At 54.4% G+C, this 27,580-nt stretch overlaps 8 protein-coding genes across 9 annotated transcripts; 3 read left to right on the top strand and 5 right to left on the bottom strand.

The window, feature by feature from the left end:
• The first annotated feature begins 109 nt into the window (after positions 1-109).
• CAOG_04072 (hypothetical protein) lies at positions 110-5,223 on the top strand. The gene is made up of 4 exons (XM_004347847.2): positions 110-4,212; positions 4,331-4,493; positions 4,589-4,852; positions 4,934-5,223. Exons 1-4 carry the CDS (start codon positions 169-171, stop codon positions 5,080-5,082), a joined length of 4,620 nt encoding a protein of 1,539 aa, XP_004347897.2. The 5' UTR covers positions 110-168; the 3' UTR covers positions 5,083-5,223.
• CAOG_04071 (mannose-1-phosphate guanyltransferase beta) lies at positions 5,208-7,976 on the bottom strand. Its single transcript, XM_004347846.2, has 6 exons — positions 7,828-7,976; positions 6,817-6,897; positions 6,679-6,727; positions 6,110-6,408; positions 5,788-5,994; positions 5,208-5,677 (listed from the first exon to the last, which is right to left on the bottom strand). Exons 1-6 carry the CDS (start codon positions 7,954-7,956, stop codon positions 5,363-5,365), a joined length of 1,080 nt encoding a protein of 359 aa, XP_004347896.1. The 5' UTR covers positions 7,957-7,976; the 3' UTR covers positions 5,208-5,362.
• A 115-nt stretch (positions 7,977-8,091) lies between these two features.
• CAOG_04070 (hypothetical protein) lies at positions 8,092-9,431 on the top strand. Its single transcript, XM_004347845.2, has 5 exons — positions 8,092-8,156; positions 8,238-8,310; positions 8,504-8,597; positions 8,747-8,845; positions 8,928-9,431. Exons 1-5 carry the CDS (start codon positions 8,118-8,120, stop codon positions 9,388-9,390), a joined length of 768 nt encoding a protein of 255 aa, XP_004347895.1. The 5' UTR covers positions 8,092-8,117; the 3' UTR covers positions 9,391-9,431.
• On the bottom strand, positions 9,384-11,678 carry CAOG_04069 (hypothetical protein). The gene is made up of 2 exons (XM_004347844.2): positions 10,233-11,678; positions 9,384-10,108 (listed from the first exon to the last, which is right to left on the bottom strand). Exons 1-2 carry the CDS (start codon positions 11,625-11,627, stop codon positions 9,557-9,559), a joined length of 1,947 nt encoding a protein of 648 aa, XP_004347894.2. The 5' UTR covers positions 11,628-11,678; the 3' UTR covers positions 9,384-9,556.
• A 175-nt stretch (positions 11,679-11,853) lies between these two features.
• CAOG_04068 (hypothetical protein) lies at positions 11,854-14,208 on the bottom strand. The gene is made up of 4 exons (XM_004347843.2): positions 14,085-14,208; positions 13,422-13,745; positions 12,604-13,313; positions 11,854-12,502 (listed from the first exon to the last, which is right to left on the bottom strand). The coding sequence occupies exons 1-4, from the start codon at positions 14,179-14,181 to the stop codon at positions 12,050-12,052; spliced, it is 1,584 nt and encodes a 527-aa protein (XP_004347893.1). The 5' UTR covers positions 14,182-14,208; the 3' UTR covers positions 11,854-12,049.
• A 57-nt stretch (positions 14,209-14,265) lies between these two features.
• On the bottom strand, positions 14,266-20,194 carry CAOG_04067 (hypothetical protein). Its single transcript, XM_004347842.2, has 12 exons — positions 19,392-20,194; positions 18,725-18,916; positions 17,973-18,557; positions 16,501-17,849; positions 16,264-16,391; positions 15,891-16,171; positions 15,532-15,785; positions 15,363-15,441; positions 15,046-15,260; positions 14,820-14,951; positions 14,668-14,737; positions 14,266-14,574 (listed from the first exon to the last, which is right to left on the bottom strand). The coding sequence occupies exons 1-12, from the start codon at positions 19,905-19,907 to the stop codon at positions 14,512-14,514; spliced, it is 3,864 nt and encodes a 1,287-aa protein (XP_004347892.2). The 5' UTR covers positions 19,908-20,194; the 3' UTR covers positions 14,266-14,511.
• Positions 20,195-20,932: 738 nt separating this feature from the next.
• On the top strand, positions 20,933-23,133 carry CAOG_04066. Of its 2 annotated transcripts, XM_004347841.2 has the most exons (6): positions 20,933-21,140; positions 21,418-21,481; positions 21,974-22,358; positions 22,460-22,572; positions 22,675-22,896; positions 22,987-23,133. In XM_004347841.2, the coding sequence occupies exons 1-6, from the start codon at positions 20,995-20,997 to the stop codon at positions 23,059-23,061; spliced, it is 1,005 nt and encodes a 334-aa protein (XP_004347891.1). In that variant the 5' UTR covers positions 20,933-20,994; the 3' UTR covers positions 23,062-23,133. The 2 variants fall into 2 exon arrangements, with proteins under 2 accessions (XP_004347891.1, XP_011270367.1); XM_011272065.1 differs by lacking the exon at positions 20,933-21,140 and having other exon boundaries at positions 21,237-21,481.
• A 109-nt stretch (positions 23,134-23,242) lies between these two features.
• CAOG_04065 (dynamin 1) lies at positions 23,243-27,274 on the bottom strand. Its single transcript, XM_004347840.2, has 3 exons — positions 27,254-27,274; positions 23,680-26,109; positions 23,243-23,525 (listed from the first exon to the last, which is right to left on the bottom strand). The coding sequence occupies exons 2-3, from the start codon at positions 26,098-26,100 to the stop codon at positions 23,415-23,417; spliced, it is 2,532 nt and encodes an 843-aa protein (XP_004347890.1). The 5' UTR covers positions 26,101-26,109; positions 27,254-27,274; the 3' UTR covers positions 23,243-23,414.
• Positions 27,275-27,580: the final 306 nt, after the last annotated feature.

Genomic DNA, 27,580 nt, shown 5'->3' with positions numbered 1-27,580 from the left:
GACTGAGCTTCGTTGCTCAGAAGTGAAGACAATTCGGACCAACGAGTCAAACCATTGCTGGAGTGGCCTCTGCTTGTGCTTTTTGCCCATTTCTCATTTTCTTTTTGCTCTTTCTTTTTTGTTCTTTTTCGTTGCTCTGTGCGCTGTGAATCCATTGTGAGGACGGGAATGGAAGCGAATCGTGGCGGCGGCGGCGGGCGCGGAGGTGGTGCTCGTGGAGGCCGCGGTGGCGCTGCCTCAAACCGAACTGCAGCAGACGCATCATCAGCATCATCGTCAGCTGGATCGTCGCGTGGCGGTGGACGCGGTGGCGGTGGCGGTGGCGGTGGAGGACCCAAGCGAGGCGGCGGCGCAGCATCGTCCAGTGCTGCTGCTGCTCCTTCCACTACTGCTACTGCTGCGGCTCCCAACAAGAACGCAGGAGCGAACGCAGCAGGTCGCGGCGCAGGCAATCCCGCGGCAGCAAAGCCGGCCCAAAGCAAAGCGCCGGCAGTGATGAGCAAGACTGCGGCTGCTGCGGCGGCTGCGGCGGCTGCGGCGGCTGCTGCGGCTGCTCCCAAGCCACCGTCGGCAGCAGAGGTCGAAGAAGCCAAGCGACTGGCACAAGCACAGGCGGTGGCTGCGGCTGAGGCTGCGGCGAAGGAAGCCATCGCTGCCCAAGAACGAGCGCGCCATGCTCAGGCAGAGCAGGAACGCGCCGAGGCCGTCAAGGCAGCTGCCGATCTGCAGGCCAAGATCAAGAGCAGACTAGCGCTGCTCGAAGCAAACGTGAAGGCGCGGACGGTTCGACCGGACGAATCGGTCTTGCGCTCGCTGGACGCGTCCATGAAGAAAAACCAAACGCTGGTCAAGAAGCTCAAGAACATTACGGAGGAGGTCCGCGAGCCGTTGCTGAGGGAGATGGCATCGACCAACATGACCAAGTTTGTCTCGGAAGCGGCCGAGTCGTTCGCCGACTTTAAGATCAAGAACGCGGACATGAACGCGGTGATTGAAATCTGCTCGCACCTGCACCAGCGTTATGCAGAGTTTAGCACCGCCCTGCTGCCGATCATTCATGGGGCGCTGTCCACGCGAGACAAGGGGTACGACGATCTCTTCCAGCCGTTGCCCTCGCTCAAGACGCTTGTCGCGGGAGCATTCAACACGACGCCCACGCCAACACCCGCGGCCGCGGCTCAGGCTGCGTCGTCGGCGGCAGCTGCGTCGGAGACGCTCGACAAGCTCGTTCCCATGGGAAAGCGCATTCTGATTGGCTCTGCTGCGAACGCTGCTCAGATTCGTGCAGAGAAGGCCGAGAACGTGGCTCTGCTGCAAGCTCAGGCGCAGGCCAATGCTGCGGCCAAGGAGGAGGAAGAGCGCAACGCCAAAATTGCCAAAATCCGCACCGCATTGCGCCTACTGGGCGAGCTCATCATTGTGGGCGTCTATCCAGACGCAGCCGTGCTGGGGCCTCCTCTCAAGGAGCTGTTTTTGCGCGATCGAGCGTCGCTGTCGTTGGTGGCGACCGCCGTCAGCTTTTTGAAGGCGTGCGGTGAAGAACTCACGGGATTGGTGCCTCACAAGCGAGCGTTGCTGTTTGAAAAGCACTTCCAACACCGTGCAGAAGATTTTCCCGCTGCTGCTGCTGCTGCTGCTGCTGCTGCGCCGGGAGTTGCTGGAGCGGCGGATTCAACCAACAAGGGCAGCCCTTTGGCCGTTCCCGCAGAAAAGCAAATGCGCTTCCGTGCACTGTTCTCCGACTACTTTGACCTTGTCGTTGCGCGCGCCAAAGAAGAGCACAGTGCGATCGCCAAGCTGGCGCAGATTCAACGACAACAGCTGTTGAACAAGGGCGAGGTGAATGCTGGCACCAAGGAGCACTACGAGAAGACGACCAAGATGCACGAGCGCTTGCTCGCCTCCCTGGCTTCACTCGCAGACCAGCTGGACAAGCCCATGCCCGACTTTCCCGTGGAGGTCATCCCGGAGCCAGAGGCGGCGCCAGAAGCCAAGATGGACAAGCCCAAAGGCTCTGAGCTCCCCTTGTGGGAAGACGATGAAACGCGCATGTTCTACGAGAACATGATTGAACTGCGAGCCGTCGTACCGGCAGTGCTGTTTGCCAGTGGTGCCGCCGCATCCGCTGACAAGACGAGCAGCGCTGACAAGACAAGCAGTAGTAGCAGCCAGGAAGGCTCGAAGGAAACGCCGACAGCCAATGGTGCCAACACCAAAGACAAGGATGCTGCCAAACCGGGTGCATCCGAGCCCAAGCCGTCTTCCCAGTCGGAGCCACAGCCATCTGCTGCCGAGAGCAAGCCAGAATCGTCGGGAGAGTCAGATTCGGCGGCAGCTGAAGCTTCGGCCGACGCGACTGGGGATGCTGTGGACGCCATCGAAGATTCAGCGGATGTGCCCATGACGCTCAAGCTCCAGTCGACCTCGGAATCCACGCTGAGTGCCAACGACATGAGCTCCTTGGCCGACGAGCTTGCTGCCATGCAGCTGTCGCAGGACGCCGCAGCAGCAGCAGAGGCTGCGCTCCCAAAGGCCGCTCAGCCACAAACGGCACTCTCGCAACCCGCTGGCGCAGTCCAGCCTGGCGGCAACGGAACGGAGGATCTGGACGGTTTGATGCAGGCGCTGATTGCGTGTGCCGGTGATCGGTCGGCCATTGACGAGATTGCCACCCAGTTTTGCTACATGAACTCGAACGCCAACCGACGAAGACTCGTGACAAGCCTTCTCGCACAAGCGGAACGCCGAGCCGACCTGATTCCCGCCTTTTGCCGCTTGATTGCCACACTCAACCAAGTGATGCCCGACGTGTCTGCCATGGTGCTGCTTTTGCTTGAAGACCGCATTCCCAAGTACCTGTATCATCCGCGTGATGGGCCGTATGAGGCCGAGCGTCGCTTCGGCACCATCAAGTTTATGGGCGAGCTGGTCAAGTTTGGTGTGTGCTCGCGCAAAACGGCGTTGGACGTCTTCCAGATTTTCGTGGCTGATTTCTCGGCCCACGGCATCCCGCTCATGTGTCGCTACCTGGAAACGTGCGGTCGCTTCTTGTACCGGTCACCTCAGTCGGCCAAACGCATGGAGTCGCTGCTGCAAATCATGATGCGCAAGCGCATCTCTCTGAAGAACTTGGCCGAGCTGCTTTGCGGCCAGATTGATGAGGCTTTTGCACGCTGCAATCCTCCAGAAGCGGTCAAGGTGGTCAAGGTGCCCCGACCCCCAGAGCAACAGTATGTCAAGCACCTGATTCGCACCGTTCTCGGGCCAGAGACCACCGAACGCGTTCTGGCGCAGCTCCGCAAGCTTCCCTGGTCGACGGACGCGCCATTGCGCGACTACACAATCCGTCTGCTCGCGCAGCCCGATCGCATCAAGTACAGCTCTCTCGACTCTCTGGCCTCGGTCATTGCGGGCCTCTCGCGGCGCTACGACTATGTGTGGGTGCAAGTGGTCGACAAGGTGTTGGAATCCATTCGTCTCGGTCTGGAAGTCAACCTGCCGCAGTGGAACCAACGCCGCGTGGCAGTGGTCCGCTTTTTGGCCGAGCTGTACAACTATGAGTTGTTTGAAGCACCCATCGTGTTTGACACGCTCTACCGCCTCATCACGTTTGGTCGCAATCCGTACGAGGAGAGCCCGAATGTCTCGCCTCCCCTCGACCCCAGTGACAATTACTTCCGGATTCGTTTGATCTGCACCATCTTGGAAGGATGCGGCAGCTTCTTCAACAGTGGCATGGCTGGCAAACGGCTGGACTGCTTCCTGGTCTACTTCCAGCGCTACGTCTGGACCAAGCAAATGCCGCTCCCGATCGACGTGGAATTTCTCCTGCAAGACACCTTCGAAGCGCTGCGTTCCGATTTCAGCATTGCGGCGTCGTTCGAGGAGGCGCAAGAGCGCGTGCTGAGCATGGAGGAAGACCTACGACGACAGTTCACTGCCAATGCTGGAAAGGCCGCGACCGAGCCCGTCAACGACGCTGACATGGACACTGACATTGAGCGGGCCGCTTCAAACGAGGCCGACGAAGACGGCGATGCTGAGGAAGATGAGGACGAAAATGACGCTGAAGCCGACAACGACAGCCTTGACGGCGGCGAAGAGTCCGATGAGTCAGATGAAGACGAGGACAACGAGGACGACGATGACGACGATGACGATGACGACGACGATGACGATGACGAAGCGCTCGTGGAAGACGAAGATGAAGCGGTACGCATGCATGGTTTGTGGTTGTTGTTGTTGTTGTTGTTGTTGTTGTTGTTGTTGTTGTCTGACTCTCTTTTTCCATGCCCTCTTTAACTCGGTGCCTCTCCCCCACCCCCAATAGGTTGTTGTTCACGAACCCGAAGAAGTCGTGGCCGCGGATGAGGATTTCGAGAATGAATTCCAGCACATGTTGCAAGACAGCATGGAGCAACGCAAAAATGCTGCAGTCAAGGCCATGGATGTTGCGATTCCCATGCATCTGCGACGTGCCGGTGGTCGTCTGGGTAAGCTCTCGATTTCGTCTCGGTTTTTTTGCGCGTGTGTCTGCAGTGGTCGAGCAACGAGTTATTCACACACCCCTCAAACGCGACCACTACAGGCATGGAAAGCGATACCGATGGTGAAGACAACCTGGGCACAAGCGCTCGTCCGGGCATGACGCCTGGAATCAAGTTTTCGCTGCTGACCAAGAAGGGCAACAAGGCGTCGACGCGGGAGCTGCACGTCCCTCTCAACTCGACCTTGACGGCCGGTTTGCTCACCAAGCAAATGGAAGAACGCCTCGAAAAGGAAGAGATCAACAAGCGTGTGCTGTCTTACGAGCGGCGCGCAGCTGGCCAGGATCTATTCAGTCGCCCAGCAGGTTTGTTTTTGTTTTGTCGTGACTGCTGCGCTTGGATTTTTGGGCTCGTTCCTGACCAACCTTTTCGTTTCCTTCTTGTAGGTCTGAATCAACAACCCGGTTCGCTTTCGGCTTCTAACGTCCAACGGATGCAGAATTCACTTCAGCGAGCTCGTGGTGGTCGTCGGTTTGTTTACGTGCTGAAAGGCACCCCCGGGTCCGAGGGTGCGGGCGGCGACGCCGAGGCGTAAAACTTGTCTCATGATTTGGGTCTACGACACGCGCGTCGCGTGAGCAATCGCCGTGCGGACGATCAGGGCTCGAGAACTTTCTCTCACAAGTGATACATTATTGAGTGCAATCAAGCAAATAAAAGCACTGGTTTGAAATAATTCAATCATTGACACAAGACAACGAGAAACAGAGACACGAACAAGAAAAAAAAAACAAGGGGGGGGGACTGCAACTGCACTCAGGATCAAGACTTGGTGTTTTGGAAGGGGGCGAGGAGAACGGGGGTCTGTTGATAATTTACATGACAATACTCGGCTCAGGAATGCTTGTTCCAATCTCCTTGTGCGGCAAAATCATGCCGCCGTTGATGTAAATCTCGTCCTTGACCATGACATCCTCGCCAAGTACTGAAATGTTTTCCATGCGCACCCATTGTCCGATGGTGGAGCGCCAGCCAATGATGCTGGACGTCAGCCATGCGTGGCTCTTGATGCGCGAGCCGTTCAATATTGTGGCCTTGGCAAGCCTTACGCCGTCCTCGATAATGACGTTGGGGCCAATCACGACGTTCGGGCCGATCTTACACCCAGTGCCAATCTTTGCAGAAGGATCCTTGAAAAACAAAACAAAAGCGGGGGAGGGACAAAAAGGGACAAACAGGAATGGTTGAAATCAAACGGGGGGTGTTCAAAGTGTCGCGTCAACCAAGTGCAGTCACTCACCACCAAGACGTTGCCAACAAAGTTGTCGCCCTTGGCAAGCATGCTCGGGTTTTTGGCGCGCATCGACTCGAGGTAGAGTGCCGATCCCGCAAGAAAGTCTTTTGGCTGGCCAATGTCCATCCAGTATCCTTCCAAGTTCATGGCAAACAGCTCTTGGTCGGCAGCCATAGCAGGGAATGTTTCCTTTTCGATGGACGTTGGCCGCAGCTGCACGAATTCGAAAGGCGGGGAGGGGGTGAAATGAGAAACGTTTCAGTGAGCAAACGAGGCATGCACCATCAAAACACACAATGGCAGCTGTGCGGTCTGCCGATGAGCCTACCTCGATTCGTTTGAGGATGGCCGTGTTGAAGAGGTAGATGCCTGCGTTAATCTTGTTCGAGACAAAGACTTGCGGCTTTTCGACAAACTTTTGGATACACCCGTCGGGGCGAGCAACGACCACGCCGTACTTGCTGGGCTCGTCGACCTTGGTGACAAGGATGGTGCCTTCCTTGCCGTGAGCCTTGTGGAAGGCGACCATCTCCTCGAACGGAAAGTCGCAAATCACGTCGCTATTCAGCACAAAAAATGGCGAATCGCCTTCGTTGAGAATGTCCCGTGCGAGCGCCAGTGGGCCGGCTGCAAAAGTCAAACCAGGGAGTTTTTGGTTTGGGGAGAAAAGCGAGGGAGGGAACGGGGATGCAAAGAAAAGGGGGGTGAGCAACCGACGGATTTCGCTTTGGAAGAACAAAACGACAAGCTCTTCTTCCTCCTATTCTTCTTCTTGGTGCGACTGCGCCATTCGAGCATGGATTGCTCCATCTCGGCATGATGCACAAATCAGCTTGGCAAACGCGAAAAGCCAAGACGAGTCATGCAAATTTCCTAACGTCAACAACGACGACTGACCTGTGCCCAACGGCTCTGTTTCTTGCGAGATGCTGATCTTGATGTTGTACTGTCACAACCAACAACGTGTACATTGCAAGGGATGAGCGTTGCAATGTCATCATGCCAACAAAATGAGTGCTTTTTTTTTTGCATTACCGTTTGCTCAAATGACCGGAGCTCCTTCTCCATGACCTCGGCGCGGTAGTTGACAGCCAGAATGACATGCGTGACGCCAGCCTGCACAGAAAATCAAACCAAACAAGCAATGAGTTGTTGGCATCATGTAAGACAATGAGAGCGGGGAGTTGAGCCACGTCATAATGCAGTAGGGTTGCGTATTGAGTTTGGATGTTCTGATCACTTTGTCCCTCTCGAACGCCCGATTGACTTCCGCTCGACTGAGCCACTGCTGTGAGAATGCGGTGCGAGGTGGGACGGGGCAGGGGAGAGTAGATGCTGCAGTTGGACGATGGACTACAGAGAAGGTCGCCTGGCCTTATGATCTGCCGAGTCTCCCGTGTTTTCCCATTCCCCATTCCCCCACTGTGCTGCTCTTCCAGCCGCACGGATCGCGTCGCCAGAGTTGAGAGGATGACTCAACGCCCACTTCTCTCTCTCCAGTTGGAAGTTGTGGCCATACCAGAGTTGTTCCTCCCTTCGCGTTTTTCCTACCTCACACTGCGATGCTTCCATTCCGTTTCCCTTTTTTTTTTTTCTTTTTCTTTTTTTTTTTTTTTTTTTTTTTTGGTATAGGATTTCCATTGCGAAGTATTATTTTTATTATTTTATTTGATTTTTTTCGTCCAACCCCTCTCTCTCTCACTCACTCACTCTCGCTCTCACTCTCGCTTCGTTCTTCGCGTTCAGCTCGTTCTGTCAACCAAACCAACCCCCACCCCCTCCCTTTCCCTCCGTTTGGCAGATCAAACTCAACGCTCAAATCCTGGTCGCCTCAGTTGTATTCACTGCGCACTTTTTGTCTTTGTTACGCTCAGTTCGTCGTTCATACGTCCCCTTTGTTGCACACTCAGTGACACCATGCTCCCACGTTGTAATAAGTCATTCAGTTTATACTGCTGTGCGGAGGTCAACCCGGTATGCGTTAGGCGTTTTGCTGCAACTCTGGTTGTCCTTCCCTCTCTCTCTCTCCCCCTCGCTCTTGTTTACCTTGACGAGCGCTTCCACTTGGTGCAGAAGCATTGGCTTGTTGGCAAACTCAACCAATGGCTTGGGCAGACCAAGCGTCAACGGCCGCAGCCGCGTTCCAAATCCACCAACAAGAATCAACGCCTTCATTGCAAAAAAATGACTCCAAGAAAAAAAAAAAAAAGACTGATGCTGAGACAAGGAAAATTCTCAGAGTCTGAGAAGTGGAAAATGTGCAACAATGTGTATTCCATTAACATGGTCCATCCTCAGTCTTTTTCTCGTTGCTTTTCCATTACAGAGTTGAGAAGATGAAGGGAAAAGCAGCTACTTTCGCCAAGTTCCCACTTGTAATAAGCACTGCACTGCCTTCTGCTTATTGTTGATGAATGTCTCACTTGTTGAGTTGCTCGTGCTGCTGCGTGATTCAGGCGCGCATCAAGCGAATGATGCAGAAGGACGACGAGGTTGGCAAGATTGCTCAAGGCGCCGCAGTCTCCGTCGGTACGCCCCATCCCCCCACCCGCACTCTCGCATGCGCCGTTGGTCTTGTCGAGTGATCGGTTGTGTTTGTTGCCACTACTGCTCCACATCCCGGTGGGCGGCGGGGACAGGGAATTCGCAGGACACTTGGATCCCGCTCACTCGCTCTGTTCTCGCTTTCGCTTCGTACTGTAACACCGCTGCGCAACCGCAGGCAAAGCAGCTGAACTGTTCATGCAGCACCTGCTAAAGCAGCTCAACCAAGTCGCCAAGGATCGTGACACGCGAACCATCACACCAGCCCATCTGTAACGCACGCTTTTTGCACTTTGCACCCAATGTCGTCCGACAGCGATGGCATTGATCTCGATTTCTCAGTCGTTTCTCCGTTGTTTCCTGCTAAAAGTGGCTTACCAACATTCACTCGATCTTCTGTGTGTGTCACCACAATCTGCAGCAAGGAGTGCGTGAAAACCAACCAAATGTTTGACTTTCTGGCGGACATTGTGGCAAAGGCGCCCGATCTCCCTCCTCCTGGACAGGAATCCAAACCAAAGTATGTTCGTTTTGTCAAGCACGCCATTGTGTCATGTTCAAACGTTTGTATCGGTTCTGACTTGCACGCCCCGACACATCAGAACTGGAGCAGCAGCAGCCAAGGAATCACGCGCTAAACGTCCTCGAAAGGCTCGCTCGGAAGACGATCAAGCGAGCAAGCCGAGCAAAGCAGAAGCGGTCGACGACTCTGACAGTGACGGCGATGATTGGGAGGCGGACAGCGACGATGAAGATCAAAAACCAAGGAAACGACGACCAAGCAAACCTGCAACCGTGCACGGTCAAAAGGGCAAAACGGCTGCAGCCCCTGCACCACCATCCTCGTCATCGTCATCATCATTAGCATCATCATCTTCATCCTCCGACGCTGCGCCGGTAGCACCGTTCGCGTTTGTGAACTTCCAGTCGTCCTCGTCGTCAGCTCCGGTGCTCGGGACGCCAGCTCCTCTGGTATCCCCCACCGTCGCAATGCCTCGTGCACCAGTGCCAACGGCATCGACCAACAAGCAGCCTAAAGAAGAAGACGAAGACTATGATTCATGAACAATGTGCGTTTTGTCAGCATCAATAAATTATTATGCGTGCTGTGTCTCAAACAAAAGAAAGTGCGACAGGATAAAAGTACACGAGGCAAAGAAGTGGTAGAATACATGAGGTTTGAAAAGAAAAAGAGAGACAAACGAAAGACGATACGGAAAGAATCAAAACATTATTGCCAGTCACTGGAAGGCGACGGGGTCAACAAACTGGCCTGAACGGTGATGATGGACGGTGCCATGTCGACAGGGGAAAATAAAGCACTATTCGGGTGTGAGTGGCTTGGAGAGAGGAGCTGCTGCGGCTCCAGCTCGAGCGCAAGCTTGTTGGACAAATCCTGGGGTTTTGGCTGAAGCGCGAGCCCGAATGCGTCCGACTGAAACTGCTGCTGCTGCTGCTGTTCTTGTGTTTGCTGTTGCTGAATCATGAGAAGCTGGTCTTGCTGCTGCTTGAGCTCGGCGCGCTGCTGCTTCTCGCCAGCTTTGACAGCACTCTTGAGCCCTTCGTGCGAGGTGGCCACAACCGACTCGATGGTCAGCTCGCCCATCATGGTGGTGAAGCCCTGGCGCGAGAGCGACATGGTCATAAACCCATCAAGCAAATCAGACAGCTCGTCAAAGTCGTCCTTGGTGGAGACGCCCTCGAGTTGCGCGGCAAGCTCATCCAGCTCGGAGGTTCCCTCCTGCTGCTGGCGAGCCATGTAAGCTCGCAACAAGTCGACAATCTGCGCATGGTGATACACACAACAATGGTTGCAGACACAAGGTAGAGAGGGGTTAGATCAACAGCGACGAGAGCCAAACAGACTGAGACAAACAAACCCAACAGCAAAAATAAAAAACACAAACCTCTTGCAGATGCTTGTAGGCCTTGGACACATCTTCCGGTTGAATCACCTGACGCCGGAGCAGAGCAATGCGCCCCTTGGCATAGTGGATGGGAGTCTTGCCGAACGCGTCCAGCGCGTTGGCGTCGCATCCGGCCTTGAGCAGAAGCGTAATGATTTCCGTCTTGTGCATGACACTGGCAAGGTGTAGTGCCGTGTTTCCATTCACATCGCTGGCGTTGAGACGCACGCCGCGGCTGATGAGCAGCTCGACGACCGTCTTGTGACCGCGGGAGCAGGCAAAGTGCAGCGCGGTGCGCTTCTTGGTGTCGGCCGCGTTGACGTTGACGCCAGAGTTGATCAACTCGAGCACCTCGAGATAGTTTCCGGCCTCGCACATTTTGCGGAACTGCTGCTCCTTGAACTGAGAGAGGTAGGGGCAGTTTGGCGAAACGGCCTGCCTGCGCTGCCGTGGGGCGGCAGACGGTCGAATTTTGGACGAGGTTGCAGCAAGCCCGCCACCGTGCATCGTCGAGGAGAAGGTCCCGTAATCGTGCTCGCCATAATAGTCCACGCCTGGTCGTGATGCATAGGACGCTGAAGCCACTGCGTTGGCGGTCACATTATACGGCGCGGAACCACCGGCGGCGGCGGCGGCAGCCGTGGGTCGAGGGTGATTTCGGCGCGCTTGGCTTCGCTGCAGCGGGGTTCGACCGAACACGGCCGCCTCGGAGGCCCCTGCTTGGTCCTCTTCGCCGCCGCTTGCAGTAGCATCGAGATTCATGTTCACGACCACGGACGCAGCATCGAACAGGAACGGCTGCAGTTGCATTGTGCCAACAGCAACAGCGTCAGCAGCATTCGCAGCAACGGCGTCAGGCACCATTGACAGGTTGGCCTGCTCGAGGTAGGCGAGCTCGTCGGTCTCGTCAGCCTCGCGGGGTGGGGGCAGGAGCATGGTAGAAGCGTCGCCGCCGCCCAGGCGAGCCAGCCGCTCTTGGGTCGGGTTGTGGTGACGCTCGAGCCAGGCCGACAATTGCTGCGTGGGGCCGGCTCTGCTGCTTGCTGTCAAACCAGCCTGCTGCTCGGCGGTGTCTGGCGCGGCCGCCGCATAGTCCAGTGCGTGTGTAGCGCCAAGCACGATCGGCTGGTGCGGCATGCTGGGCAGCGTCATGGCGCGCGGGCGGAAGGGGCTCGACGGCGAGACGTTTGGCGTCGCTGCAACGAGTGCTGGCTGGCTGCCTCCGTAGCCGCCAACCGCCTGTCGCTGGGGCGGGCTGAGCTCGCTGGTGCCAAAGTAGTGTTGCTGATGCTGCTGGTATGAAGCGGATGAGGCGGCATCGGCGGCGTCCTCGGTCAGTGCGGCGAGGGACGACGCAGACCGGCTCGTTCCGCGGACGGATGATGACCGACCCATTGTTGTGAAAAAAAAAAAAAAAAATACTCAAACTCAAAGGAAAAAAATCAGGAATGGAGACTGAAATACTTGCAAAAATGTGATCAAAACGTCGAAACTGGGCGAAAGCGAAGGGTAGAATAGCTGAGTGAACAAAGAGGACCAGATGAACAGTGGAATCACATGAATGCTGGGGGGTTGGTTGGACGAGGAAAGCACTGAAAAAGGCGGAAAGTTGAACAAAATCGTAAAGTGCGGTATGCGTGTGTGTATTGCAGATCAGACTGCTTAGAATAAGAAAAAAAGTGGCAGATCATCACAAAACAATTGAGAAGAATAGCAAGAGGGGAAGGAGATGGAAGAAGGCAGCAAAAATGCAACGAAACACCTCCAAAACCAAACAAAAACTGAAATACTCAAAAAAAAACATCCAAGAAACGGCTTCAGACTGGCACAACCTCAATCTGCTCAAAGCATGTTTGGTAATGATGATCCTCAGTGACGGTCAGGCGCAACACTTGCACAGCCTTGGTTGTGTCGAAATTCTTGGCGTCAATCTCGGTGGCGCCTGTCGTAATGGTGACATAGTTTGACTCGCCTTCGTAAAGGGCAGACAGCTGGCCGCCAACGAGCACGTCCGTGGGCCGTGTCGGATGGCCAGAGCGCACCAAAACCCTGCGCAGACGCTGCGGAGTATCAAACCAAACCTCAATCCATTGGCTTTTTCGGAGCCATGCCAGCATGGGCCGCTCGTTGTTGTAAAAGGCACGAGGTGAGTAATGGCCGCGATAGATAATGTTGGTGACGACCTCGGCAGGCGGGTTTTTCCTGAATGAGCTGCGATCCGAGACGACCTCGTCTCCTGGACGCCCGTCGATGCCGCCCGGATCACCATTCTAGTGGGAATCAAGAACGAACAATAAGAGGGTGAGCAATCTTGCAAAAAGAAAAAAACAAGCTACAAAACAAAAACGACGCAACTCATGCTTTAACATACCTCGTTAAATGTGTGATCCACCAAATCTTGGCGCTTGCCTTCAAGCGAGGACTGCTTGCCAATGTGCTGGAAGAGCGCGTTGCGGGAAAAGATGCGGTTGTTTTGCATCTTGACAGCAACAAAGTTGAACATCATCCAGTCGGTCGGCTGCTCGAGCCAGAGATACCGGAGGAAGGCGGCAATTTCAAGCAGCTCGCTGTCGCGGAAGAGCTTGGCGTACGAGCCGAGACGGGTAAACTCGAGCATTGACCACGGGGGCTGGAAGTCCTTGGCAAGCTCGACAGTCTGGACGATGCCCTTGAAATAGTTGCGCGAGGCGAGAATGTCGTCCTCCAGCTGCATGTAATAGTCCGCCCGCCCCTTGCAGTACTCCATGAGCAGCGAGTAGTCGTAGTTTTCCTTGGAGCGCCACATGACGCGGTCCTCCGGATCGCCGAACGTGCGGCGCATCGGGCTGGGCCAGGGCCGGTAGGCGCCCGACTTGGACACGACGCACTCAATCAAGCCGCTGGCAATGTGCTGGCTGTACGCAGTGTGGACGGTGGTCCACAGCTCCTCGAGCAGTGCAGGATCCTTGTCGGCGAGGAAGAGCACGAAAACCATCTGGTTGAGCTCGTTTGGCGTTGCGCGGCTGAGCAGGGCGTCCAGCGTCTCGGTCACGTAGATGGCCTTTGGCCTGCGCACGGTGGGAATGCCCATGATGAGCTTTGCTGCAAGGTTGTGTTTTTGGGAATAGTTGAGTTCCAACCGAGTCAAGTTCAAGAGCGTAAGTGTGAGTGCAAAAAAGACGAGTCACAACGGGTTTTGTTTGACTTTACCTCCTGTCCGCCGTTGCGCAGGGTGCTTCTCGGCATGGAAGAGCACCACGTCTGCGTCCTTGTTGTCGAGGCGCGACGTGAGATGGCGGACGGGAGCGAGCTGGATGCCTTCGATCTGAGGCAGGGATCCCGCCGCGGCGCCGCCCTGCAGCCCATGCGCAAGCCCCAGCGCCGGCACTGGCGGACACTCGAGTGCTCCATTCAGCGCCACGTCGACGGGCGGGCACTGGCAGGGGCCAGAGCGGGCGCTCAAGTGGTCTGCCTCCTGTCGCCGCCACGTCGCAGCCTGCTGTTGCTGCAGCTGCAGGAGCTCAAGCTCGGCGTCTGTGGTGCGGTGGGGCGTTTCCAAGCAGCGGCAACCAAAAGGGGGCAAAACACCCAAGTGTGAGCAGAGTGAAGTGAGTGAGAACGTGGAGTTTGAGCAGCAGGAAAAGGGAAAAAAAAAAAAAAAAAAAAAAAAGCGAACTTTGGCTTTCATCGAACGAACTGGAGAGCCAAACAATAGAACGGGGAAACGGAGAGGGAACGGAAGGGAACAAGGGGATAGTCACACACACAAGGGGAGAGAGAGAGAGAGAGAGAGAGAGAGAGAGAGAGAGAGAGAGAGAGAGAGAGAGAGAGAGAGAGAGAGAGAAGGAGGAGAACTGCTGTTTGTGCGCTTACCTGACTCGCTGCAGGTCCAGTTCACAATGGCGACAAAGAGAACAAGGGCAATGGCCGCAATGCCAGCGTACATGAGCAGAACGCGCTTGCGAGACATTTTGTGAAGAAAGAAATAAAGAAAGATTAGGACTGAACAGAATGCATAGAATTAGGATATGACACAACAACCATGGATCAAGTGGAGATGGCGAGCAAAAGAGCAAAAAAGTGTAAAATGCTATTTTCTGAGGGGCGACGATATATCATGACAAACAACCCAGACACAAACAACCATGGCAGAAGAAGAGGGGGGGGGCGAGTAGATGAATAAGAATGACTCGGAAGTGGGAGGTGGTGGGATATCAACAATACGGGATTCAAGGATAAATGCAAAAAAAAAAAAACATGGCAAACAGATAAACAGGAATAAGGCGCGCGGCTAGTTGCTTCAAGCAATCTGCTCTCGCGTATAGTTGCGAGGCTCCAGCCGAAGAGAAATTTCGTACAAGTCCTGCAATCAACAAAGGCAAAAGGCAAGACAGAACAAATTGAGCCAAACAAATAAAACGCCAAACAACCACACATCCACCAAACTCATACACACCTTCTCGTCCTTGTGCTCAAAGTTGTTGAACAGCTTGATAATGTCAGGAACGAGCTGGAAGTTGTATTCTCTGCGTGCGGCGAGACGAGACGAGACGAGAAGGTGAGATTGACCAAGTGACAACGAAACAAGCAGCGGAAGCATCCACGTACTGCTGCTGGTACTGCTGGATCTCGGCCAAGACATTGTACACAAAGCGGCGCTTGGTAAAGTGAATCAGACGGCCCTCGATCAAATCGGGGTTTCCGTCATTGATAAAGGTCAAGTCAGACAAATAGACACCACTGCAACAACAACGACAACAGATCAATCAAAGGTGAGACAATCGCACTTTGCACAAAGCAAGACTGCACCGAAAAACACACACAAAAAACTCACAGATAGGGGATGCAGGGAGGGTTGACGCCGTGGAGGAAGACGCGGTAGTTGGCATACGACTTGCTAAAGTCCATCAAGTTGTTGAGCATCTGGCTGTTGTCCTTGGCGTGCTTTGGCAGCTCTGCACGCGTGTACTTGAGACGACTGATGGAGGCGTTGTTCAAGCCAGAAAGGATGGCCATCAACGAGTTGCAGTTGTGCAGATTTTTGAGACTCTGTCAATGGAGGACGACGAGGCGAGTGAGTGCACTTTTCAACAGTCGAGCTGGTGCGTGTGTGTGCGTGTGTGTTGTCTCAGGGAGATTTGTAGGTTGTACCTTGCCCATATCAAGCAGTTTCATCATGGCTTTGACACGATCGGCCAGCGTTTCAAAAGAAAGCACAAATGTGCAAGCCCTAAAAACCGTGGGGGAAAGAAATTGCAACACAATGAGTTCCTCAGTGACACAAAACGGAATGACGCTGCTGCATCTCAGCCAAACGTACCACATGGCAAGCTTGTTAAACCGCTGAATCATCGAAAACACGTTCGGAGAGTTGACAGGCGATTGCTGCTTGGTCCACACGAGCAACTCGCTGACCTGGATCAGCTCGTACACTTGCCAGTCCATCATTGTGATTTGCCGAGCCAGCTCGTCCGACGAGACATCAAACAGCGACCAAGGCTTGTTGTTGAGCGGCATTTGTGGCGCAGGGGGCTTCGGGCGCTGCTTGTTCAGCTTGAGCCGAGCCGCTTGTTTCTGTCAATGGAGACAAAAAAAAACAGAGCAGTAGTGAGCCATCAAGAAACACTCGTGCGCGACACACGCCAAAAAAGGCACACAACAGACAATGAGCACACCCACCTTCCGCGTGAGAACGAGCCGGATTTGCTTGGCGTGGTTCAAGTAGCCCTCTTCAATCAGGCGATAGGAAAACTCGCTCACACTCTGCATCATCATCTCGCTAAAGTCATCCCAATGGCCGTCGATAAACTTTTTGATGACACTGACGAGCCGGAGTTGCATGGCCTGTCGGTTGGAGGCTGTGGCAGGCACACGATGCCGGTCGATCAGCTTCTGGAGGAGAACTTCCGGCGTGATGAACGAACGGTATGTCATCAGGAAGGTCTTCATGTACATCGGATCTGATGAAGAACAACAACAACACACAGTCATCAAAAGGTGAGATGCGGGGGCGTTTCCAAGTGTGCTCCTACTGGACATGTGCTGTTTATACCTGTTGCAATCGTCATGTACAAAATCAGCGCGTCAACAGAGCCGGCCTTCACCCTTCGAACACCATCGTCGTCGGTAAAGATGATGCCGTTCTGCGGATCGTCCTCGTCTGTGTTGTGGCTGTTGACGCTGATAAGCGAGAACAAATCGTTTTCAGTCAGCCCGTCATTGTGATCCATCATAACAAAAAGCTTCAGTTCACAAACAGGTGAGAACAAGAAAAAAAAAGCCATCTTACCTGGAATTGCTCTCGCGACGTGACTGCACGGCAGATGCAGGAGTATTCAGCAATGAGGGCGCGCTTGCAGTGGTGGTCATGGATACCTTTTTGCGGGGCGCAGCCACTGGAGCAACACTCTCGGACTGCGCACGGCGACGCGACTCATCGTCATGGAAAATCGAGTGCCGTGGCGGCGGCTGAGGAGTAGGAGTCGGCTGGGGAGTCGGTGGAGGAGGTCCCTCGCTGGCCTCTTCGCTAACGGTCGGGATTTGCACCGAGCGCTTTCGACGCATGGGTGGAGCGATGAGCGATCCCTCGCCATGGGGCTGGGAGGTGGGAGAGGTCGGGCTGCGCAAATCCTCCATGCTGCCGTTGCTGCTGCCGCTCGAACCTTGCGAATGGTTGGATGTGGAAGACGTCGTGCGGGATCGGGGCGAAGGGACGGGCAGGAGCGGCTTTTCGACAGCATTGGCGGTTGGGGTTGCTGGAGCATCCGCAGACCCATGTTGGTGCTCGTTGCCATCGCCACGCACCATCGTGCTGGCAGGACGCGAAGCCATGGGAGTGATGATGCCCAGCGAGGCGCTGCTGCCAGACCGAGGCGGAGGCGGCAGAGCGTTGAGGCTGGGCCGCGTTCGCTTCGGCAGGAGGGATTGTGGGGCGCCTGTCGAGGACACGGCGGCTGGGGGTGCGGTCGCCGACGACAAGCTAGCAGGCGGAGAAGCATGTGCACTGTTGGGATTTGCAGGTTCTGCAGTCGCAGTCGCAGTCGCAGTCGCAGTCGGCGCAGAGGTCGGTGGTGCTGATGTCGGTGGTACAAGATTGGAGGACGATTGGGACGTGGGAAGCGAACGAGACACGGACGAAAAGCCGGAAAGGAGGGTAAACTCGGAAGACAAATTGCCAGATGATCGAGGCGACTTTGGTGGCTGCTCGGCAACCTCTTCGGCGGGCAGTTCTTCTTCCACTTCGTCAGGGCGGCTGTGGACAATGTGTCGCAGCTCGAGGAAGGCATGCACGAGGGCGGTAGATGCAGCACGCATCGCAAGTAGCGCCACACTGTCGCTATCGTCGTCATCTAGAATCGTGTCTGCATGTCGAACCATGTTCGACACTGCCTTGTGCATGCGCTCGTGAATTTCGCTTAGCTTGCCGCGGAACTCGGCGTCCGCGTCGTTGCAGAGCGTGGATGACTGGTTTACCAGCTGGCTCACAGAGTCGAGCACGCCAGACGCGGCCGACAAGAACGCCTCTGCGTCGTGCGCATTCACCGCCGATGCAACAGCAGTCAGGACTTCAATCGCTTGTTTTTCAGAGCCCTTGAGCTGCTCCTTGACTGCAACACGATTGACCTTGACCGGTGGTGTCTGAAGGTTGGTGGGCAGCGAAACAGACAAAGTAAGCGATCAAAAAAACAAATTGTGCAGGACATGACACCCGCTCTCCGCCCCCCCCCCGGGCCCTCAAACACAAAAGTATCACAGACATACCTTTAATTCGCTCTTGCCGTCACTCATGAGCTCACTCAAGTCAACCATACTCGTAAACTGCGATGAGCTGCCCAAGGACGCTGCTGGCGTCTGCGGCAGCTCGTCCACGCTGGTGTTGAGGCTGTTTGAGTTGCCAGTGCTGCTGCTGCTGCTCGCACTGTTCGCGACGCTGCCACCACTGGCGGATTTGTTGGACATGTTGAGAACGCCCTGTCGCAGAGTTTTAAGCGAGTTCAGCATGCCTTTACGAGCAGTCATGATGGACGCTGTCGTTGACGCAAACGACATGGACGACGAAGACGAAGACGATGAAGGTGATGATGGTGAGCCAGGTGCTGCTGGAGTCGGTGCTGAGGCCGTCGAAGCGGGAGAAGCAGCAGCAGCGGGCGGGGAGGTAGCAGACGCTGCGGAAGCGGGCGCCGGCGCGGCTCCATCCCCTGCATAGCCGCGATCTGCCAGCCAGCTGCTCCAAGCGACCTGGCCTTGTTGGCTGCCATCGCCGTTTTCAACCGGTGCGTCGTCGTCGAACACGGACAAGTCGATCGAGCTGGGCTGCCGCGCTCCGAGGGCGGATTTGTCCGAGCACTGCGATGGTCAAGAAACACAGCCGCAGAGCAAGAGCAAGAGAGACAAGAATTGAGCCCATCGCAGCGAGAGAGACAAATGGCCAGCAAGAAACGGCGACTCCAACACTCAAACAGCAAACACGACCGTTTTGGTTTTTGTTGTTTTTGTTTGATGCTTTTTCTTACCTTGGCAATCGTCTGCATAATCTCGCTAATCCACATGGAAAATTCCTTGCCAGTCTCAGCGCGGAAGACGTGGTTGACCTTGTCCTCCGTGGTGATGGAGAAGATGTTCTTTTGCTTTCGGGTGTCATGCAGGGCTATTTGCGAGTTGCGCAGCGGGACAATGCCGTCCGGTAGTCCCATAGCTTGGTCCTCCTGTCGCCCCCCGGCAAAAAGGGCGTGCAATTTGTTTGTGTGCAGCAAGTGGCAGTTTCAGTGAGACAGCTGCACATCGGTGTCGCTCTTTGCCGTTGAGTTTTGTGGGTGCTGACGGGCTGGCGAACGGGTGAATACAAAAAAAAGGCCGGTTTGATCTTCTCTTCGCCCCCCCCCCTCCTCACCAACCCCTCCCACCGCACTGTCGCTCCTGCACCTTCGAAAGCACTCCATTCGGCCACTTGAGGCACAGTACTGCGACTGTGGCTCTGCATTCAAGAGCGAGACGCGCGCGGATTCGTGATCCCTTTTGTTTTGGCTGATTCTTTTGATTTTTCTTGTGATTTTTTTTTTTTTTTTTTTTTTTTTGTGCCGTTCTGCAATTAAGCCTTTTTTTTTTTTTTTTTTTTTCCCACTTTCCCTGTGTCTCATGAGGTCAGTGGCTTGCGGGGCGTTGCGGCCTCGGTGTTCGTACCTTGTCGCACTTGTAGTAGATAATCTCCTCGTCGATGAGCATGCACCATCGGACCTTCCAGTTGAGGCCCATGTCGCCTCGCTTGAGCAGCGCGGCAGACACCTTCTTGAGCGGGAGATCCGCTGCTGCTGCTGCTGCTGCTGCTCCAACGGAAGCGCCCTCTGCGCCTGTCGCGGTGGTCGGCGCAGCATCGGTCGCCGTCTCGGCTGTGGACGCCAATGGCAACGGTGCTGTGGTGGTGGTGGTGGTGCTGGTGGTGCTGGTGAGCGTGGGCAGGTCGGGGAGCGGCTTGGGATTGGACGAGTTGGGTGCTTGCGGCGGTGGAGGGAGCGTGCGAGACTTTGGCGGCACTGGCGGCAACGACGAGGTTGGCGCAGGTCCCGGTCCACCCGCCGACGACGATGACGACGATGACGAGACGACAGGCGATGGGGCAGACGCGGCGGCGGGCGTTGATGTCGCAGTCACCGAGACGGATGGAAACCGCCCAAGCTGCAGCGAAGACAGCGACGACATTTTCCTGCACAAAGTGGCTGGTTGCTGCGTGCGCTGCTGGTGCTGTCAGGCCCGCCCGTGTTTCAGGAGCAACGACGCTGGCAAACTGGGTGAGTAAGCAACAAGACGCGGGGGAACGGCGGATGAACCGAGAGAAAGAGAGACTGCAGAAAGAGAGCCCCCAGTTCAAAATGCGCTCAAGAACTGCGCGTTTGTCTCTTTTGGTCCTTAGCGTGAGTGATGCAACAAAGTGGATTGGACTTGTTGCTTTTTGCGTGTTGCTACATAATCAACGTCGATGTGCGCAAGAAAAGGGTGACTTGTCCTCAAAGCTAAAAGACGACGATGTGGAAAATCCAAATCCAAATCAAAAAAAAAAAAAAAAAAAAAAAAACGAAGAAAACACAAAAGTTTGCATTGCAAAGTGAAAGATAACAGTATGCAACAAAGCAGGGGGGAAACGAAACGCCTTGCGTGACGAAACGCAGGTGAGCTCAACGGTGTACTGCCTGGCTTGCCTCTGGGATGGCTGTGATGGATGAGGCGAGAGCAGCAAAGACGAAGGGAGGCACAAAAAAGCAAAATGTAATCACGAAAATCGGCGGTCGTCCAAAATGGCAAAAATGCCGGGAAAAAGTCACGCTGGGCTGCGGTTTGGCTGCCCCTGAGTTGGGATTTTGACCGCAAATCGCGTTGACGGGCGAGCGTCATGCAAATGTGCACTTTGTGCGTTTTTGGTGCAAGTGGAGGGGGGAGGGAAGGGTTAGGAAGGCGGCTGAGAATTGTGGCCAAGCGTTGTTTGTGCTGTAAGGTCAACCATCCCATTGTGAAAGGTTGTCTTCACACCGCATGGATGGATGGTGGTCGAGTCACCCAATGGATTTTTTGGTTTGGAGTGCAAGTCTCAAAACATTGTGTCTCAGCCAATACGATGCAACGCCTACCGATATCTTTTTGAGCCTCTTCGGCTCGTTTCACTTTGCGCAACTTGTCTCTGCATAATCCGGTGCAATGTTGCTCGACTGGATGGAAACGCACTCTACATCCTTCTTCTTCTTTTGTCCCAGCACACATCTTCAGCAGCGGCGGTCGTGCAAAACTCACTCAAATGGTCCTGTCGGAGGACGAGCGGCACCTGAAGGAGCTCCGCCTCATGCTCGCGGATCCCAAGAACCGCAATTGCTGCGAGTGCGGTGCTCTCTATCCGCAATACGCCAACGTCATGAACGGCACCTTTGTCTGCGAGCGATGCAGGTGAGCAAAACGGCTGGAGCTGTTGGAGGGACGATTACGTTAAAGAGGTCTTTAGTTGCAAATGGTTTCGTTGAAGCCACCTGCGCCGTCGACCTCCCCGCTTCAGCGAGAGACCCCGCCATATCTCGCTCGTTCGCTGTGCTTTTGATCTCACTTGTCAGCGACGGCGGTGGATGGGAGCGCTTCCTCATCGCGTCTCTCCAATACTTAAAAAGCCAATGGAAATACTAAAGTTTTTTTTGTTTTTCTTTTTGTTCGCTTTTTTGGTGTATTTCAGTGATGTTCTGCGTGACCTGTCCCAGCGAACCAAGCCTGTCAACACGGCCACCTTCTCAGCCACTGTACGTGTCGTCTTGCACGATGTTCTCCGTTTTGCTCTGCTTGCTTGCGCTGTGTTGGCGCTCCGACGGTTCCTCCGATTTCGAAAAGCCAAGCTTTTGGTTGGCGGGATTTCAAAACTCGCTTCCTCGCCACATCCCCCCCCCGCTTTCTCGGTCACTGGCGAGGCTGGGCATTTCGAACATGAACAGGGGTGCATGTCCTGAGAATGTGACTCCTTTTGCATGCGCGTCGCTTTTTGCAGCAGGCATCGGAATGGCCTTTGTCTTTTTTTTTTTTTTTCTTTTTTTTTTTCGTTTTTATTGTATTTTTATTTGCTTTTTTTTTTTTTTTTTTTTTTTGGAGCGACTTGACTATTTAAGCGACTTGCAAATCCCAACCAACACCCGCACTCGAACGACCCAAGAATTTCATCAGTTGCTCACCATGTATGACATTCTGGAATTTGGTTTGTGGTTTTTTGCTTTGGGTTGTTGGTGTTGGGGTTCGTGCAGGAGGTGGAACTGCTGCGAACGCGCGGAAATCGATCCGCTTACAAAGTCTGGATGGGAAACTGGAACCCGACCGAGCACCCGGTGCCAGACGCCGCAGACACGCCACGCTTTCGCCAGTTTTTGCGCCTCAAGTACATCGAGCGCAAGTTCTACGACCCAGAGGCTGAGCGAACGGTCGACGAGTACGGCGGCGTTGGGTCTGTCTTCGCGAACGGCAAAAAGACGCGCATCGTGTCTGCCCCGCCGCAAAACTCCAACACGCGCCGGAGTTGGTACGAGGGCATCACCAACCGATTGCGACCGTCGTCGTCCGCGTCCCAACAAGCGCGGTCGCTGCAGTACGCCGATAATTCTCGCTCCGAGCGATCGTCGGTGTCCTACTCTGGTAAGAGAAGCACCAAACCTGCAGTTGAGCGTGGCTTCATGTCCAGTTTGATGCTCATCCTTCGTTTTTTTGCTGCCGCTGTTTTCTGTGCTCTTGGAAAGTTGCGGAAGTCGAGGACAATGCATCCCTAGGGTCAAACGGCACCGGAGACATTCCAACATTGACATGGTCTGCCAAAGTTGTGGACAATGTTCGAAAAGAAGACGGTGCACAGGTATGTGTGCATGGTATGGCTTTGTGGGCTCGTTGGAGGATGATTGACTGATTACTTTTTTTGGGTGTTGTTTTTTCTTCTTCTTTTTCCCATCGTCACAAGGCATTCGTGATTGATGTCGCGACCTCTCTCGGCGGACAACACTCTGTCAAACGCACATACGATGAATTTTTCGACTTTCAATGCGCGCTTCTTGACCATTTTCCAGTCGAGGCGGGAACCACTGGCCAAAAACGCGTCATTCCCTATCTACCTGGCAAGAAAGTATTTATGACTGCACGGGTGCTATTAGAACGGCAAAAGGAACTAAACGAATACGTTCAGGTGAGCCCGCGCGTGCTTGACTTGTGAAGTGAAACAACTCACTCGTTTCGACTCATCACTCGTTGCGGATTTCCTTTCATGCCTTGGTAGGAACTTTCATTACTTCCGGAAGAGTTGCGAAGTTGGGAAAAGTTTCAAGACTTTTTCTGCTTTGGTGGCTCGTAGCGTGCAATACCCGCTGGCGGTTGTTGTTGTTTAGACATTGTTCTAATTTTGCTTGAGTTCACATAAAGACGCTTCTTAGTTTGGTTGGTTTTTGCGTGTCGTCATTGCTTGCATCTTGTACGGGGAGGAGGCCAGGTCGAGGCAATTGAGGCGGATGTCAGAAAACAGAACGGGGAAAATTGGCAAAAATTGTATTTGGAAAAGCAAAACCACCAACAAAAACCAGGAGGAAGAAAAAAAAAGTGGAAAACGGGTTTTTTGGTGGGGTCAAACAGCAGAGGGAAAAAGCCAGCAAAAAAAGCATCAAACAACGACAAAGAGACGGGGAAACACATCAAACACCTGCAGACGCTTTATTTCGGGCGCGGGGGCATCGAGGGCGGCGGCGGGCGACGAGTGGGCACCGAAGGTTGGCCAGGGGCGGCAGCGGCAGCAGCAGCGGCAGCAGGGCCGGGCGGAGGCGTCTGGTTGTCACAAGACAGAAAACAAAGGACATTCAAGTGAGTCGAGGCAAAGTATGTTCGAGCAACAAAAAAAAAAAAAAATCCCCAACCAACAATTCCAAAAACAAAACTAAAAGCAAACACAAAACAAAAGCAAACACAAAAACAAACTCACAGGACGCGCTGCGGCAGGCGCAGGAGGGGTGGGTCGAGGGGCGCCTCCTGCGGGAGGAGCTGCAACCGACACTGGGCGCGGAGGAGCCGGGCGGGCCCCGACAGTTCCGCGACGCTCCGGACCACCAGCGCCAGCACCAGGGGACGGAGGTTCGTCGTACGCAATCGGGGGCGGCAGCGGAGTGCTGGTCGTGCTAATACTGACGTTGTTAATGACATCGAGGGCCTCCTTGGAGAGGTTGTACATTTGCAACACCTCCTTGCGGCGCGAAGCTGCTTCGGGCGACTCCTCCATGAGCTGATCGGCCGACTCGCCAGAGCGGTACAGACCGGCAATCAGCTCGCTCTTGATGACATCCTTGACCTGCCCGACAAGCAAGTGCATGATGGTCTTGGGCACGAGGTCACGAACGGTTTTGCTGACAATCGCCATGTAAGAGTCGACCAAGTTGCGGATGGTCTCGACTTGACGCTCGAGAGCCGGGTCGAGCGACGCGGACATGTCGTCCTCGAGGTTGCTGCCCTCCTTCTCGGGGTAGACACCGGCGCGCAGGAACGAGGCGAGCCAGTTGTCGAGCTCTTCCTTGTTGGCAGTGTACAGGTCGAACGACTTGTGGTCCTTGAAGACGTACCGTTGGTCGGGGTTGAACAGCTCCATGCCGAATTTGCGGCCGCCACCGAGACGGAAGCCAGAGTCTGCCTCTCGGATCTTGAGGCCGTCCAGGCGCAAAACAAAGCGCTGGTCGCGCTCAGTGTCGTCCTTAAACCACACAAGCGACTCGGCCGTCAGAACAAACCAGTACTCCTTCTGGGTGCCGAGCATGCCTGTGGAGGTCGACAACCAGCCCTTGCGGATGACCTGGTTGGCGGGGGCAGAGACGGCCTTGCCGGGTGCTGCCTTGCCCTGCTTGGCACGATCCGAAGCGCCAGCAAAGCCGATAAAGTCGTCGTGGTTGGTGTTCATGTACGCAAGCTCGAGGTTGATGAGCATCTCGATCTGCGAGTTGGTGCGGTCGTGGGCTTGGCGCAGGAAGGTGCGAACAATGTTCTCCATCTCGTCGCGCAGGTGGGGGTACGTGGCAAGACGTTCGGCGCATTGGGTGACAACGTTGCCGAGCTCGGTGACGACAAGGTCGACGCACTTGAGCGACGGGTCACGCATGAGCTCGATGAGCTTGCGGACAATGGCCTCGAAAGCCTGATCGGGGGTGAAGAGACCAGTGCGAATACCGTGGTTGTTCAAAATGGCAAAGGAAATTTCACGGCGCAGCTGCTTTTCGTCGTACTCGGTCTTGACCAGCTCGAAGGGGAAGCGCTCGTGGAAGATGCGGGCAATCTTGGCACCACCAGAGAGCTCGGACAGAGACACATCGCCAGAACCCTCAATTCGCTTTTCGAAATCTTCGCCAAAGGTTTGGACCATCTGCAGCATGACCTTGGTGCGGAGCGCTGGGTCGTCTGCCTTCATGTTCTTCATCTGCGCCACGTCCTTTTCGAGAAGGTTGAGCTGGTTTTGCAGCTTCTTCTTGAGGTCGGGCAGCGTGTCGCGAATGTGGTTGGTGAGCTGCTGGTTGAGGACGCGCTGCAAGTACATGGTGCCGTTCTTGTTGGCGAGATCGCGGTAGGCCGGGTGTGTGGAGAAGAAACGCAACTCGGCCGACATGGCAGCCTTAATGTCCTTGCGGCCGTCAATGTCCTTCTGGGAGCGGTTGACAACGCCGATAAAGCCGCGACGCAGGGGGATGAGCTTGTTCTCGAGCACCTCGCGGGCGTCCGTGCCTTCGTCCATCAAATCGAGCTTGGTGATGACACCGATCGTGCGAATACCTTGCTGGTCAACCTCGCGCGCAAGCTTGAGGGCGTCCGAGTTGGCCAAGTCAGAGTTGGCGGGCGAGACGGCCAAGATGAGGCAGTTGGGTCGGCCAATGAACTGCATAATCATTTCGCGGATGAGCGACTCAATGTTGGTGGGCTGGTCACCGATCGGGACCTTGGTGATGCCGGGCAAGTCGACCAGGGTCAAGTTGAGCACGTTCGGCGAGTACACCTTCAGGTTGATTGGGACGGGCGAGATGCCCTTGTTGGTGCCAGTGATGCGGTCTGTCTCGGCTTCAATCTCCTTGCGCACCTCGTCGAAATCGGTAAACTTTTTCGACTTGTTGTGCAAAAACTCGCCGTACTCGGGGCCCTTGCTGTTGACCAGCTGCAGCACGAGCGGGCGACGGGTGACAATGCCCGAGCCACGCGGCAAAAAGTCCTTGCCGACAAAGTTTTCCAGCACGGACGACTTGCCTGCCGACTGCGAGCCGACGACGGCAATCTGCGGCAGATCGAGCGGATTGTCAAAGCCCAAGCCGGCGAACGCGTCCTGAAGCTTGTTGACAATCGGGATGAGCTCTTGCATGCCCGCGTTTCCCGACATGGTTTGAGACTAGTGAAGAGTTTGAGAGTGAGTTCAGACACAATAACATGATGAATGGCAAGACAAGCGAAGGAGAAGGAAAGGAAGGAGGGAGGAAAAGGAAGAAGGTTGGCTGGCCATCACAAGCTTTTTTTTCTTTTTTTTTTTCTTTTTCTTGTTTAAATTTCTGTATTTGTCGTGTTTTCGTTTCCGCGTTCGACTCTGTTCTGCTGCATCAGAACGGAGGAAGGAGAGCTCTGATCATTGTGATGCACCGGGTCTGCACTCCGACCCAGACCGCCGAAATGTCCTCCAAATCAATGAAACGCCGTCGAAACAATAAAAAAATATTGAGATCCCCTTTTATTTTGTCGGTTGTCTCTCGTTCGTGTGCGTTTGCTTTGCTGTCAATCAACGCGCAGACCCCAAAGCCAGTCGACAAGAGATGGCCAACATGGACGCACTTTTGCTTTTTGCAAAGTGGGACGCATTTGCGTATGCGATCGAGCGAAGCTCACGTCGGCCAACCCCCAAAAAAAAAAAAAAAAAAAAAAAAAAAAAGTCATTGAGGTTTTTTGTGTTTTTAACGGCTTTGTGCTGCAAGAGCGAGGTGACCCAACCACCGAAGCACACGTACTCTGAGAGTGAAATCGGCAGCAAGGAAGACGTCGAAACGTCGGAACGAGCGCGAAACGGAAGCAAAATCACAAAATAAAATCAAAAGAATCAAAAAATGAAAAAAAGAACGGGGAAAAAAAAAAAGAAAAAAAAAAACAGGATTCGTTCGAGAATGACGCTCGCGTTGCTTGAACTGGAGAAAGAACAGGGGGGGTTGTGTGGGAGGTGATTTGTTTGAGGAACGAACGAGGGGGCGAACGATGGACGCAGACGAGTGAAGGCGGGGATGAGAGCAGCGAGACGAATGTGCTGCTGCATTTTGTGCGCGGAATTGAGAGAACGAGCATTGAATAAGAAGAAGAAAAAAAAAAAAGGAGAATTTTTGAATGTGCTTTTCCCACTTGATGCTCACTCAAGGAGAGAGGGAGGGGGGGGGGTCCCCCATCATCTAATGATGCATCTACTGAGAAGAGAAGGGCCACGGAGGATCAACAGCGGATAAAGGGGGAAATCGATGCGATGGAAACGCAACCAGAAAAAAAAAAAAAAATCTTACTCTGTGGAAATTGAATTGGAAAAAAAAAAATGGAACTGAACTAACCTCGATTTTTGGACTTGCGTTTTTAAGATGGTGAAACGGTTGAACTTTTGGGTCGGTGAGGAAGAGAATTCAATGGAATCGACTTGACAACAAAAAGAAAAGGGAAAGAGGCTGGCGAATCAGAGGCAGAAGAAAGCAAGCGCAACGAAAACGAGTGGAAGGGAATCCAGCCGCCGTTCGCCGTTCGCCGGTCTGCAACGTCGCTCAGATCCGCGCAAGTGCTCCAACATGCTCATCCATCGAGATCAACGTTTCTTTGAAGCAATTTACAGTCTCTTGGCC

This window comes from Capsaspora owczarzaki (assembly GCF_000151315.2).
Source record: "Capsaspora owczarzaki ATCC 30864 unplaced genomic scaffold supercont2.6, whole genome shotgun sequence".
NCBI classification, from domain to species: domain Eukaryota; class Filasterea; order Ministeriida; family Capsasporidae; genus Capsaspora; species Capsaspora owczarzaki.
Note: the sequence above shows the minus strand (reverse complement) of the source record. Positions and strands in the feature narration are given on the sequence as shown.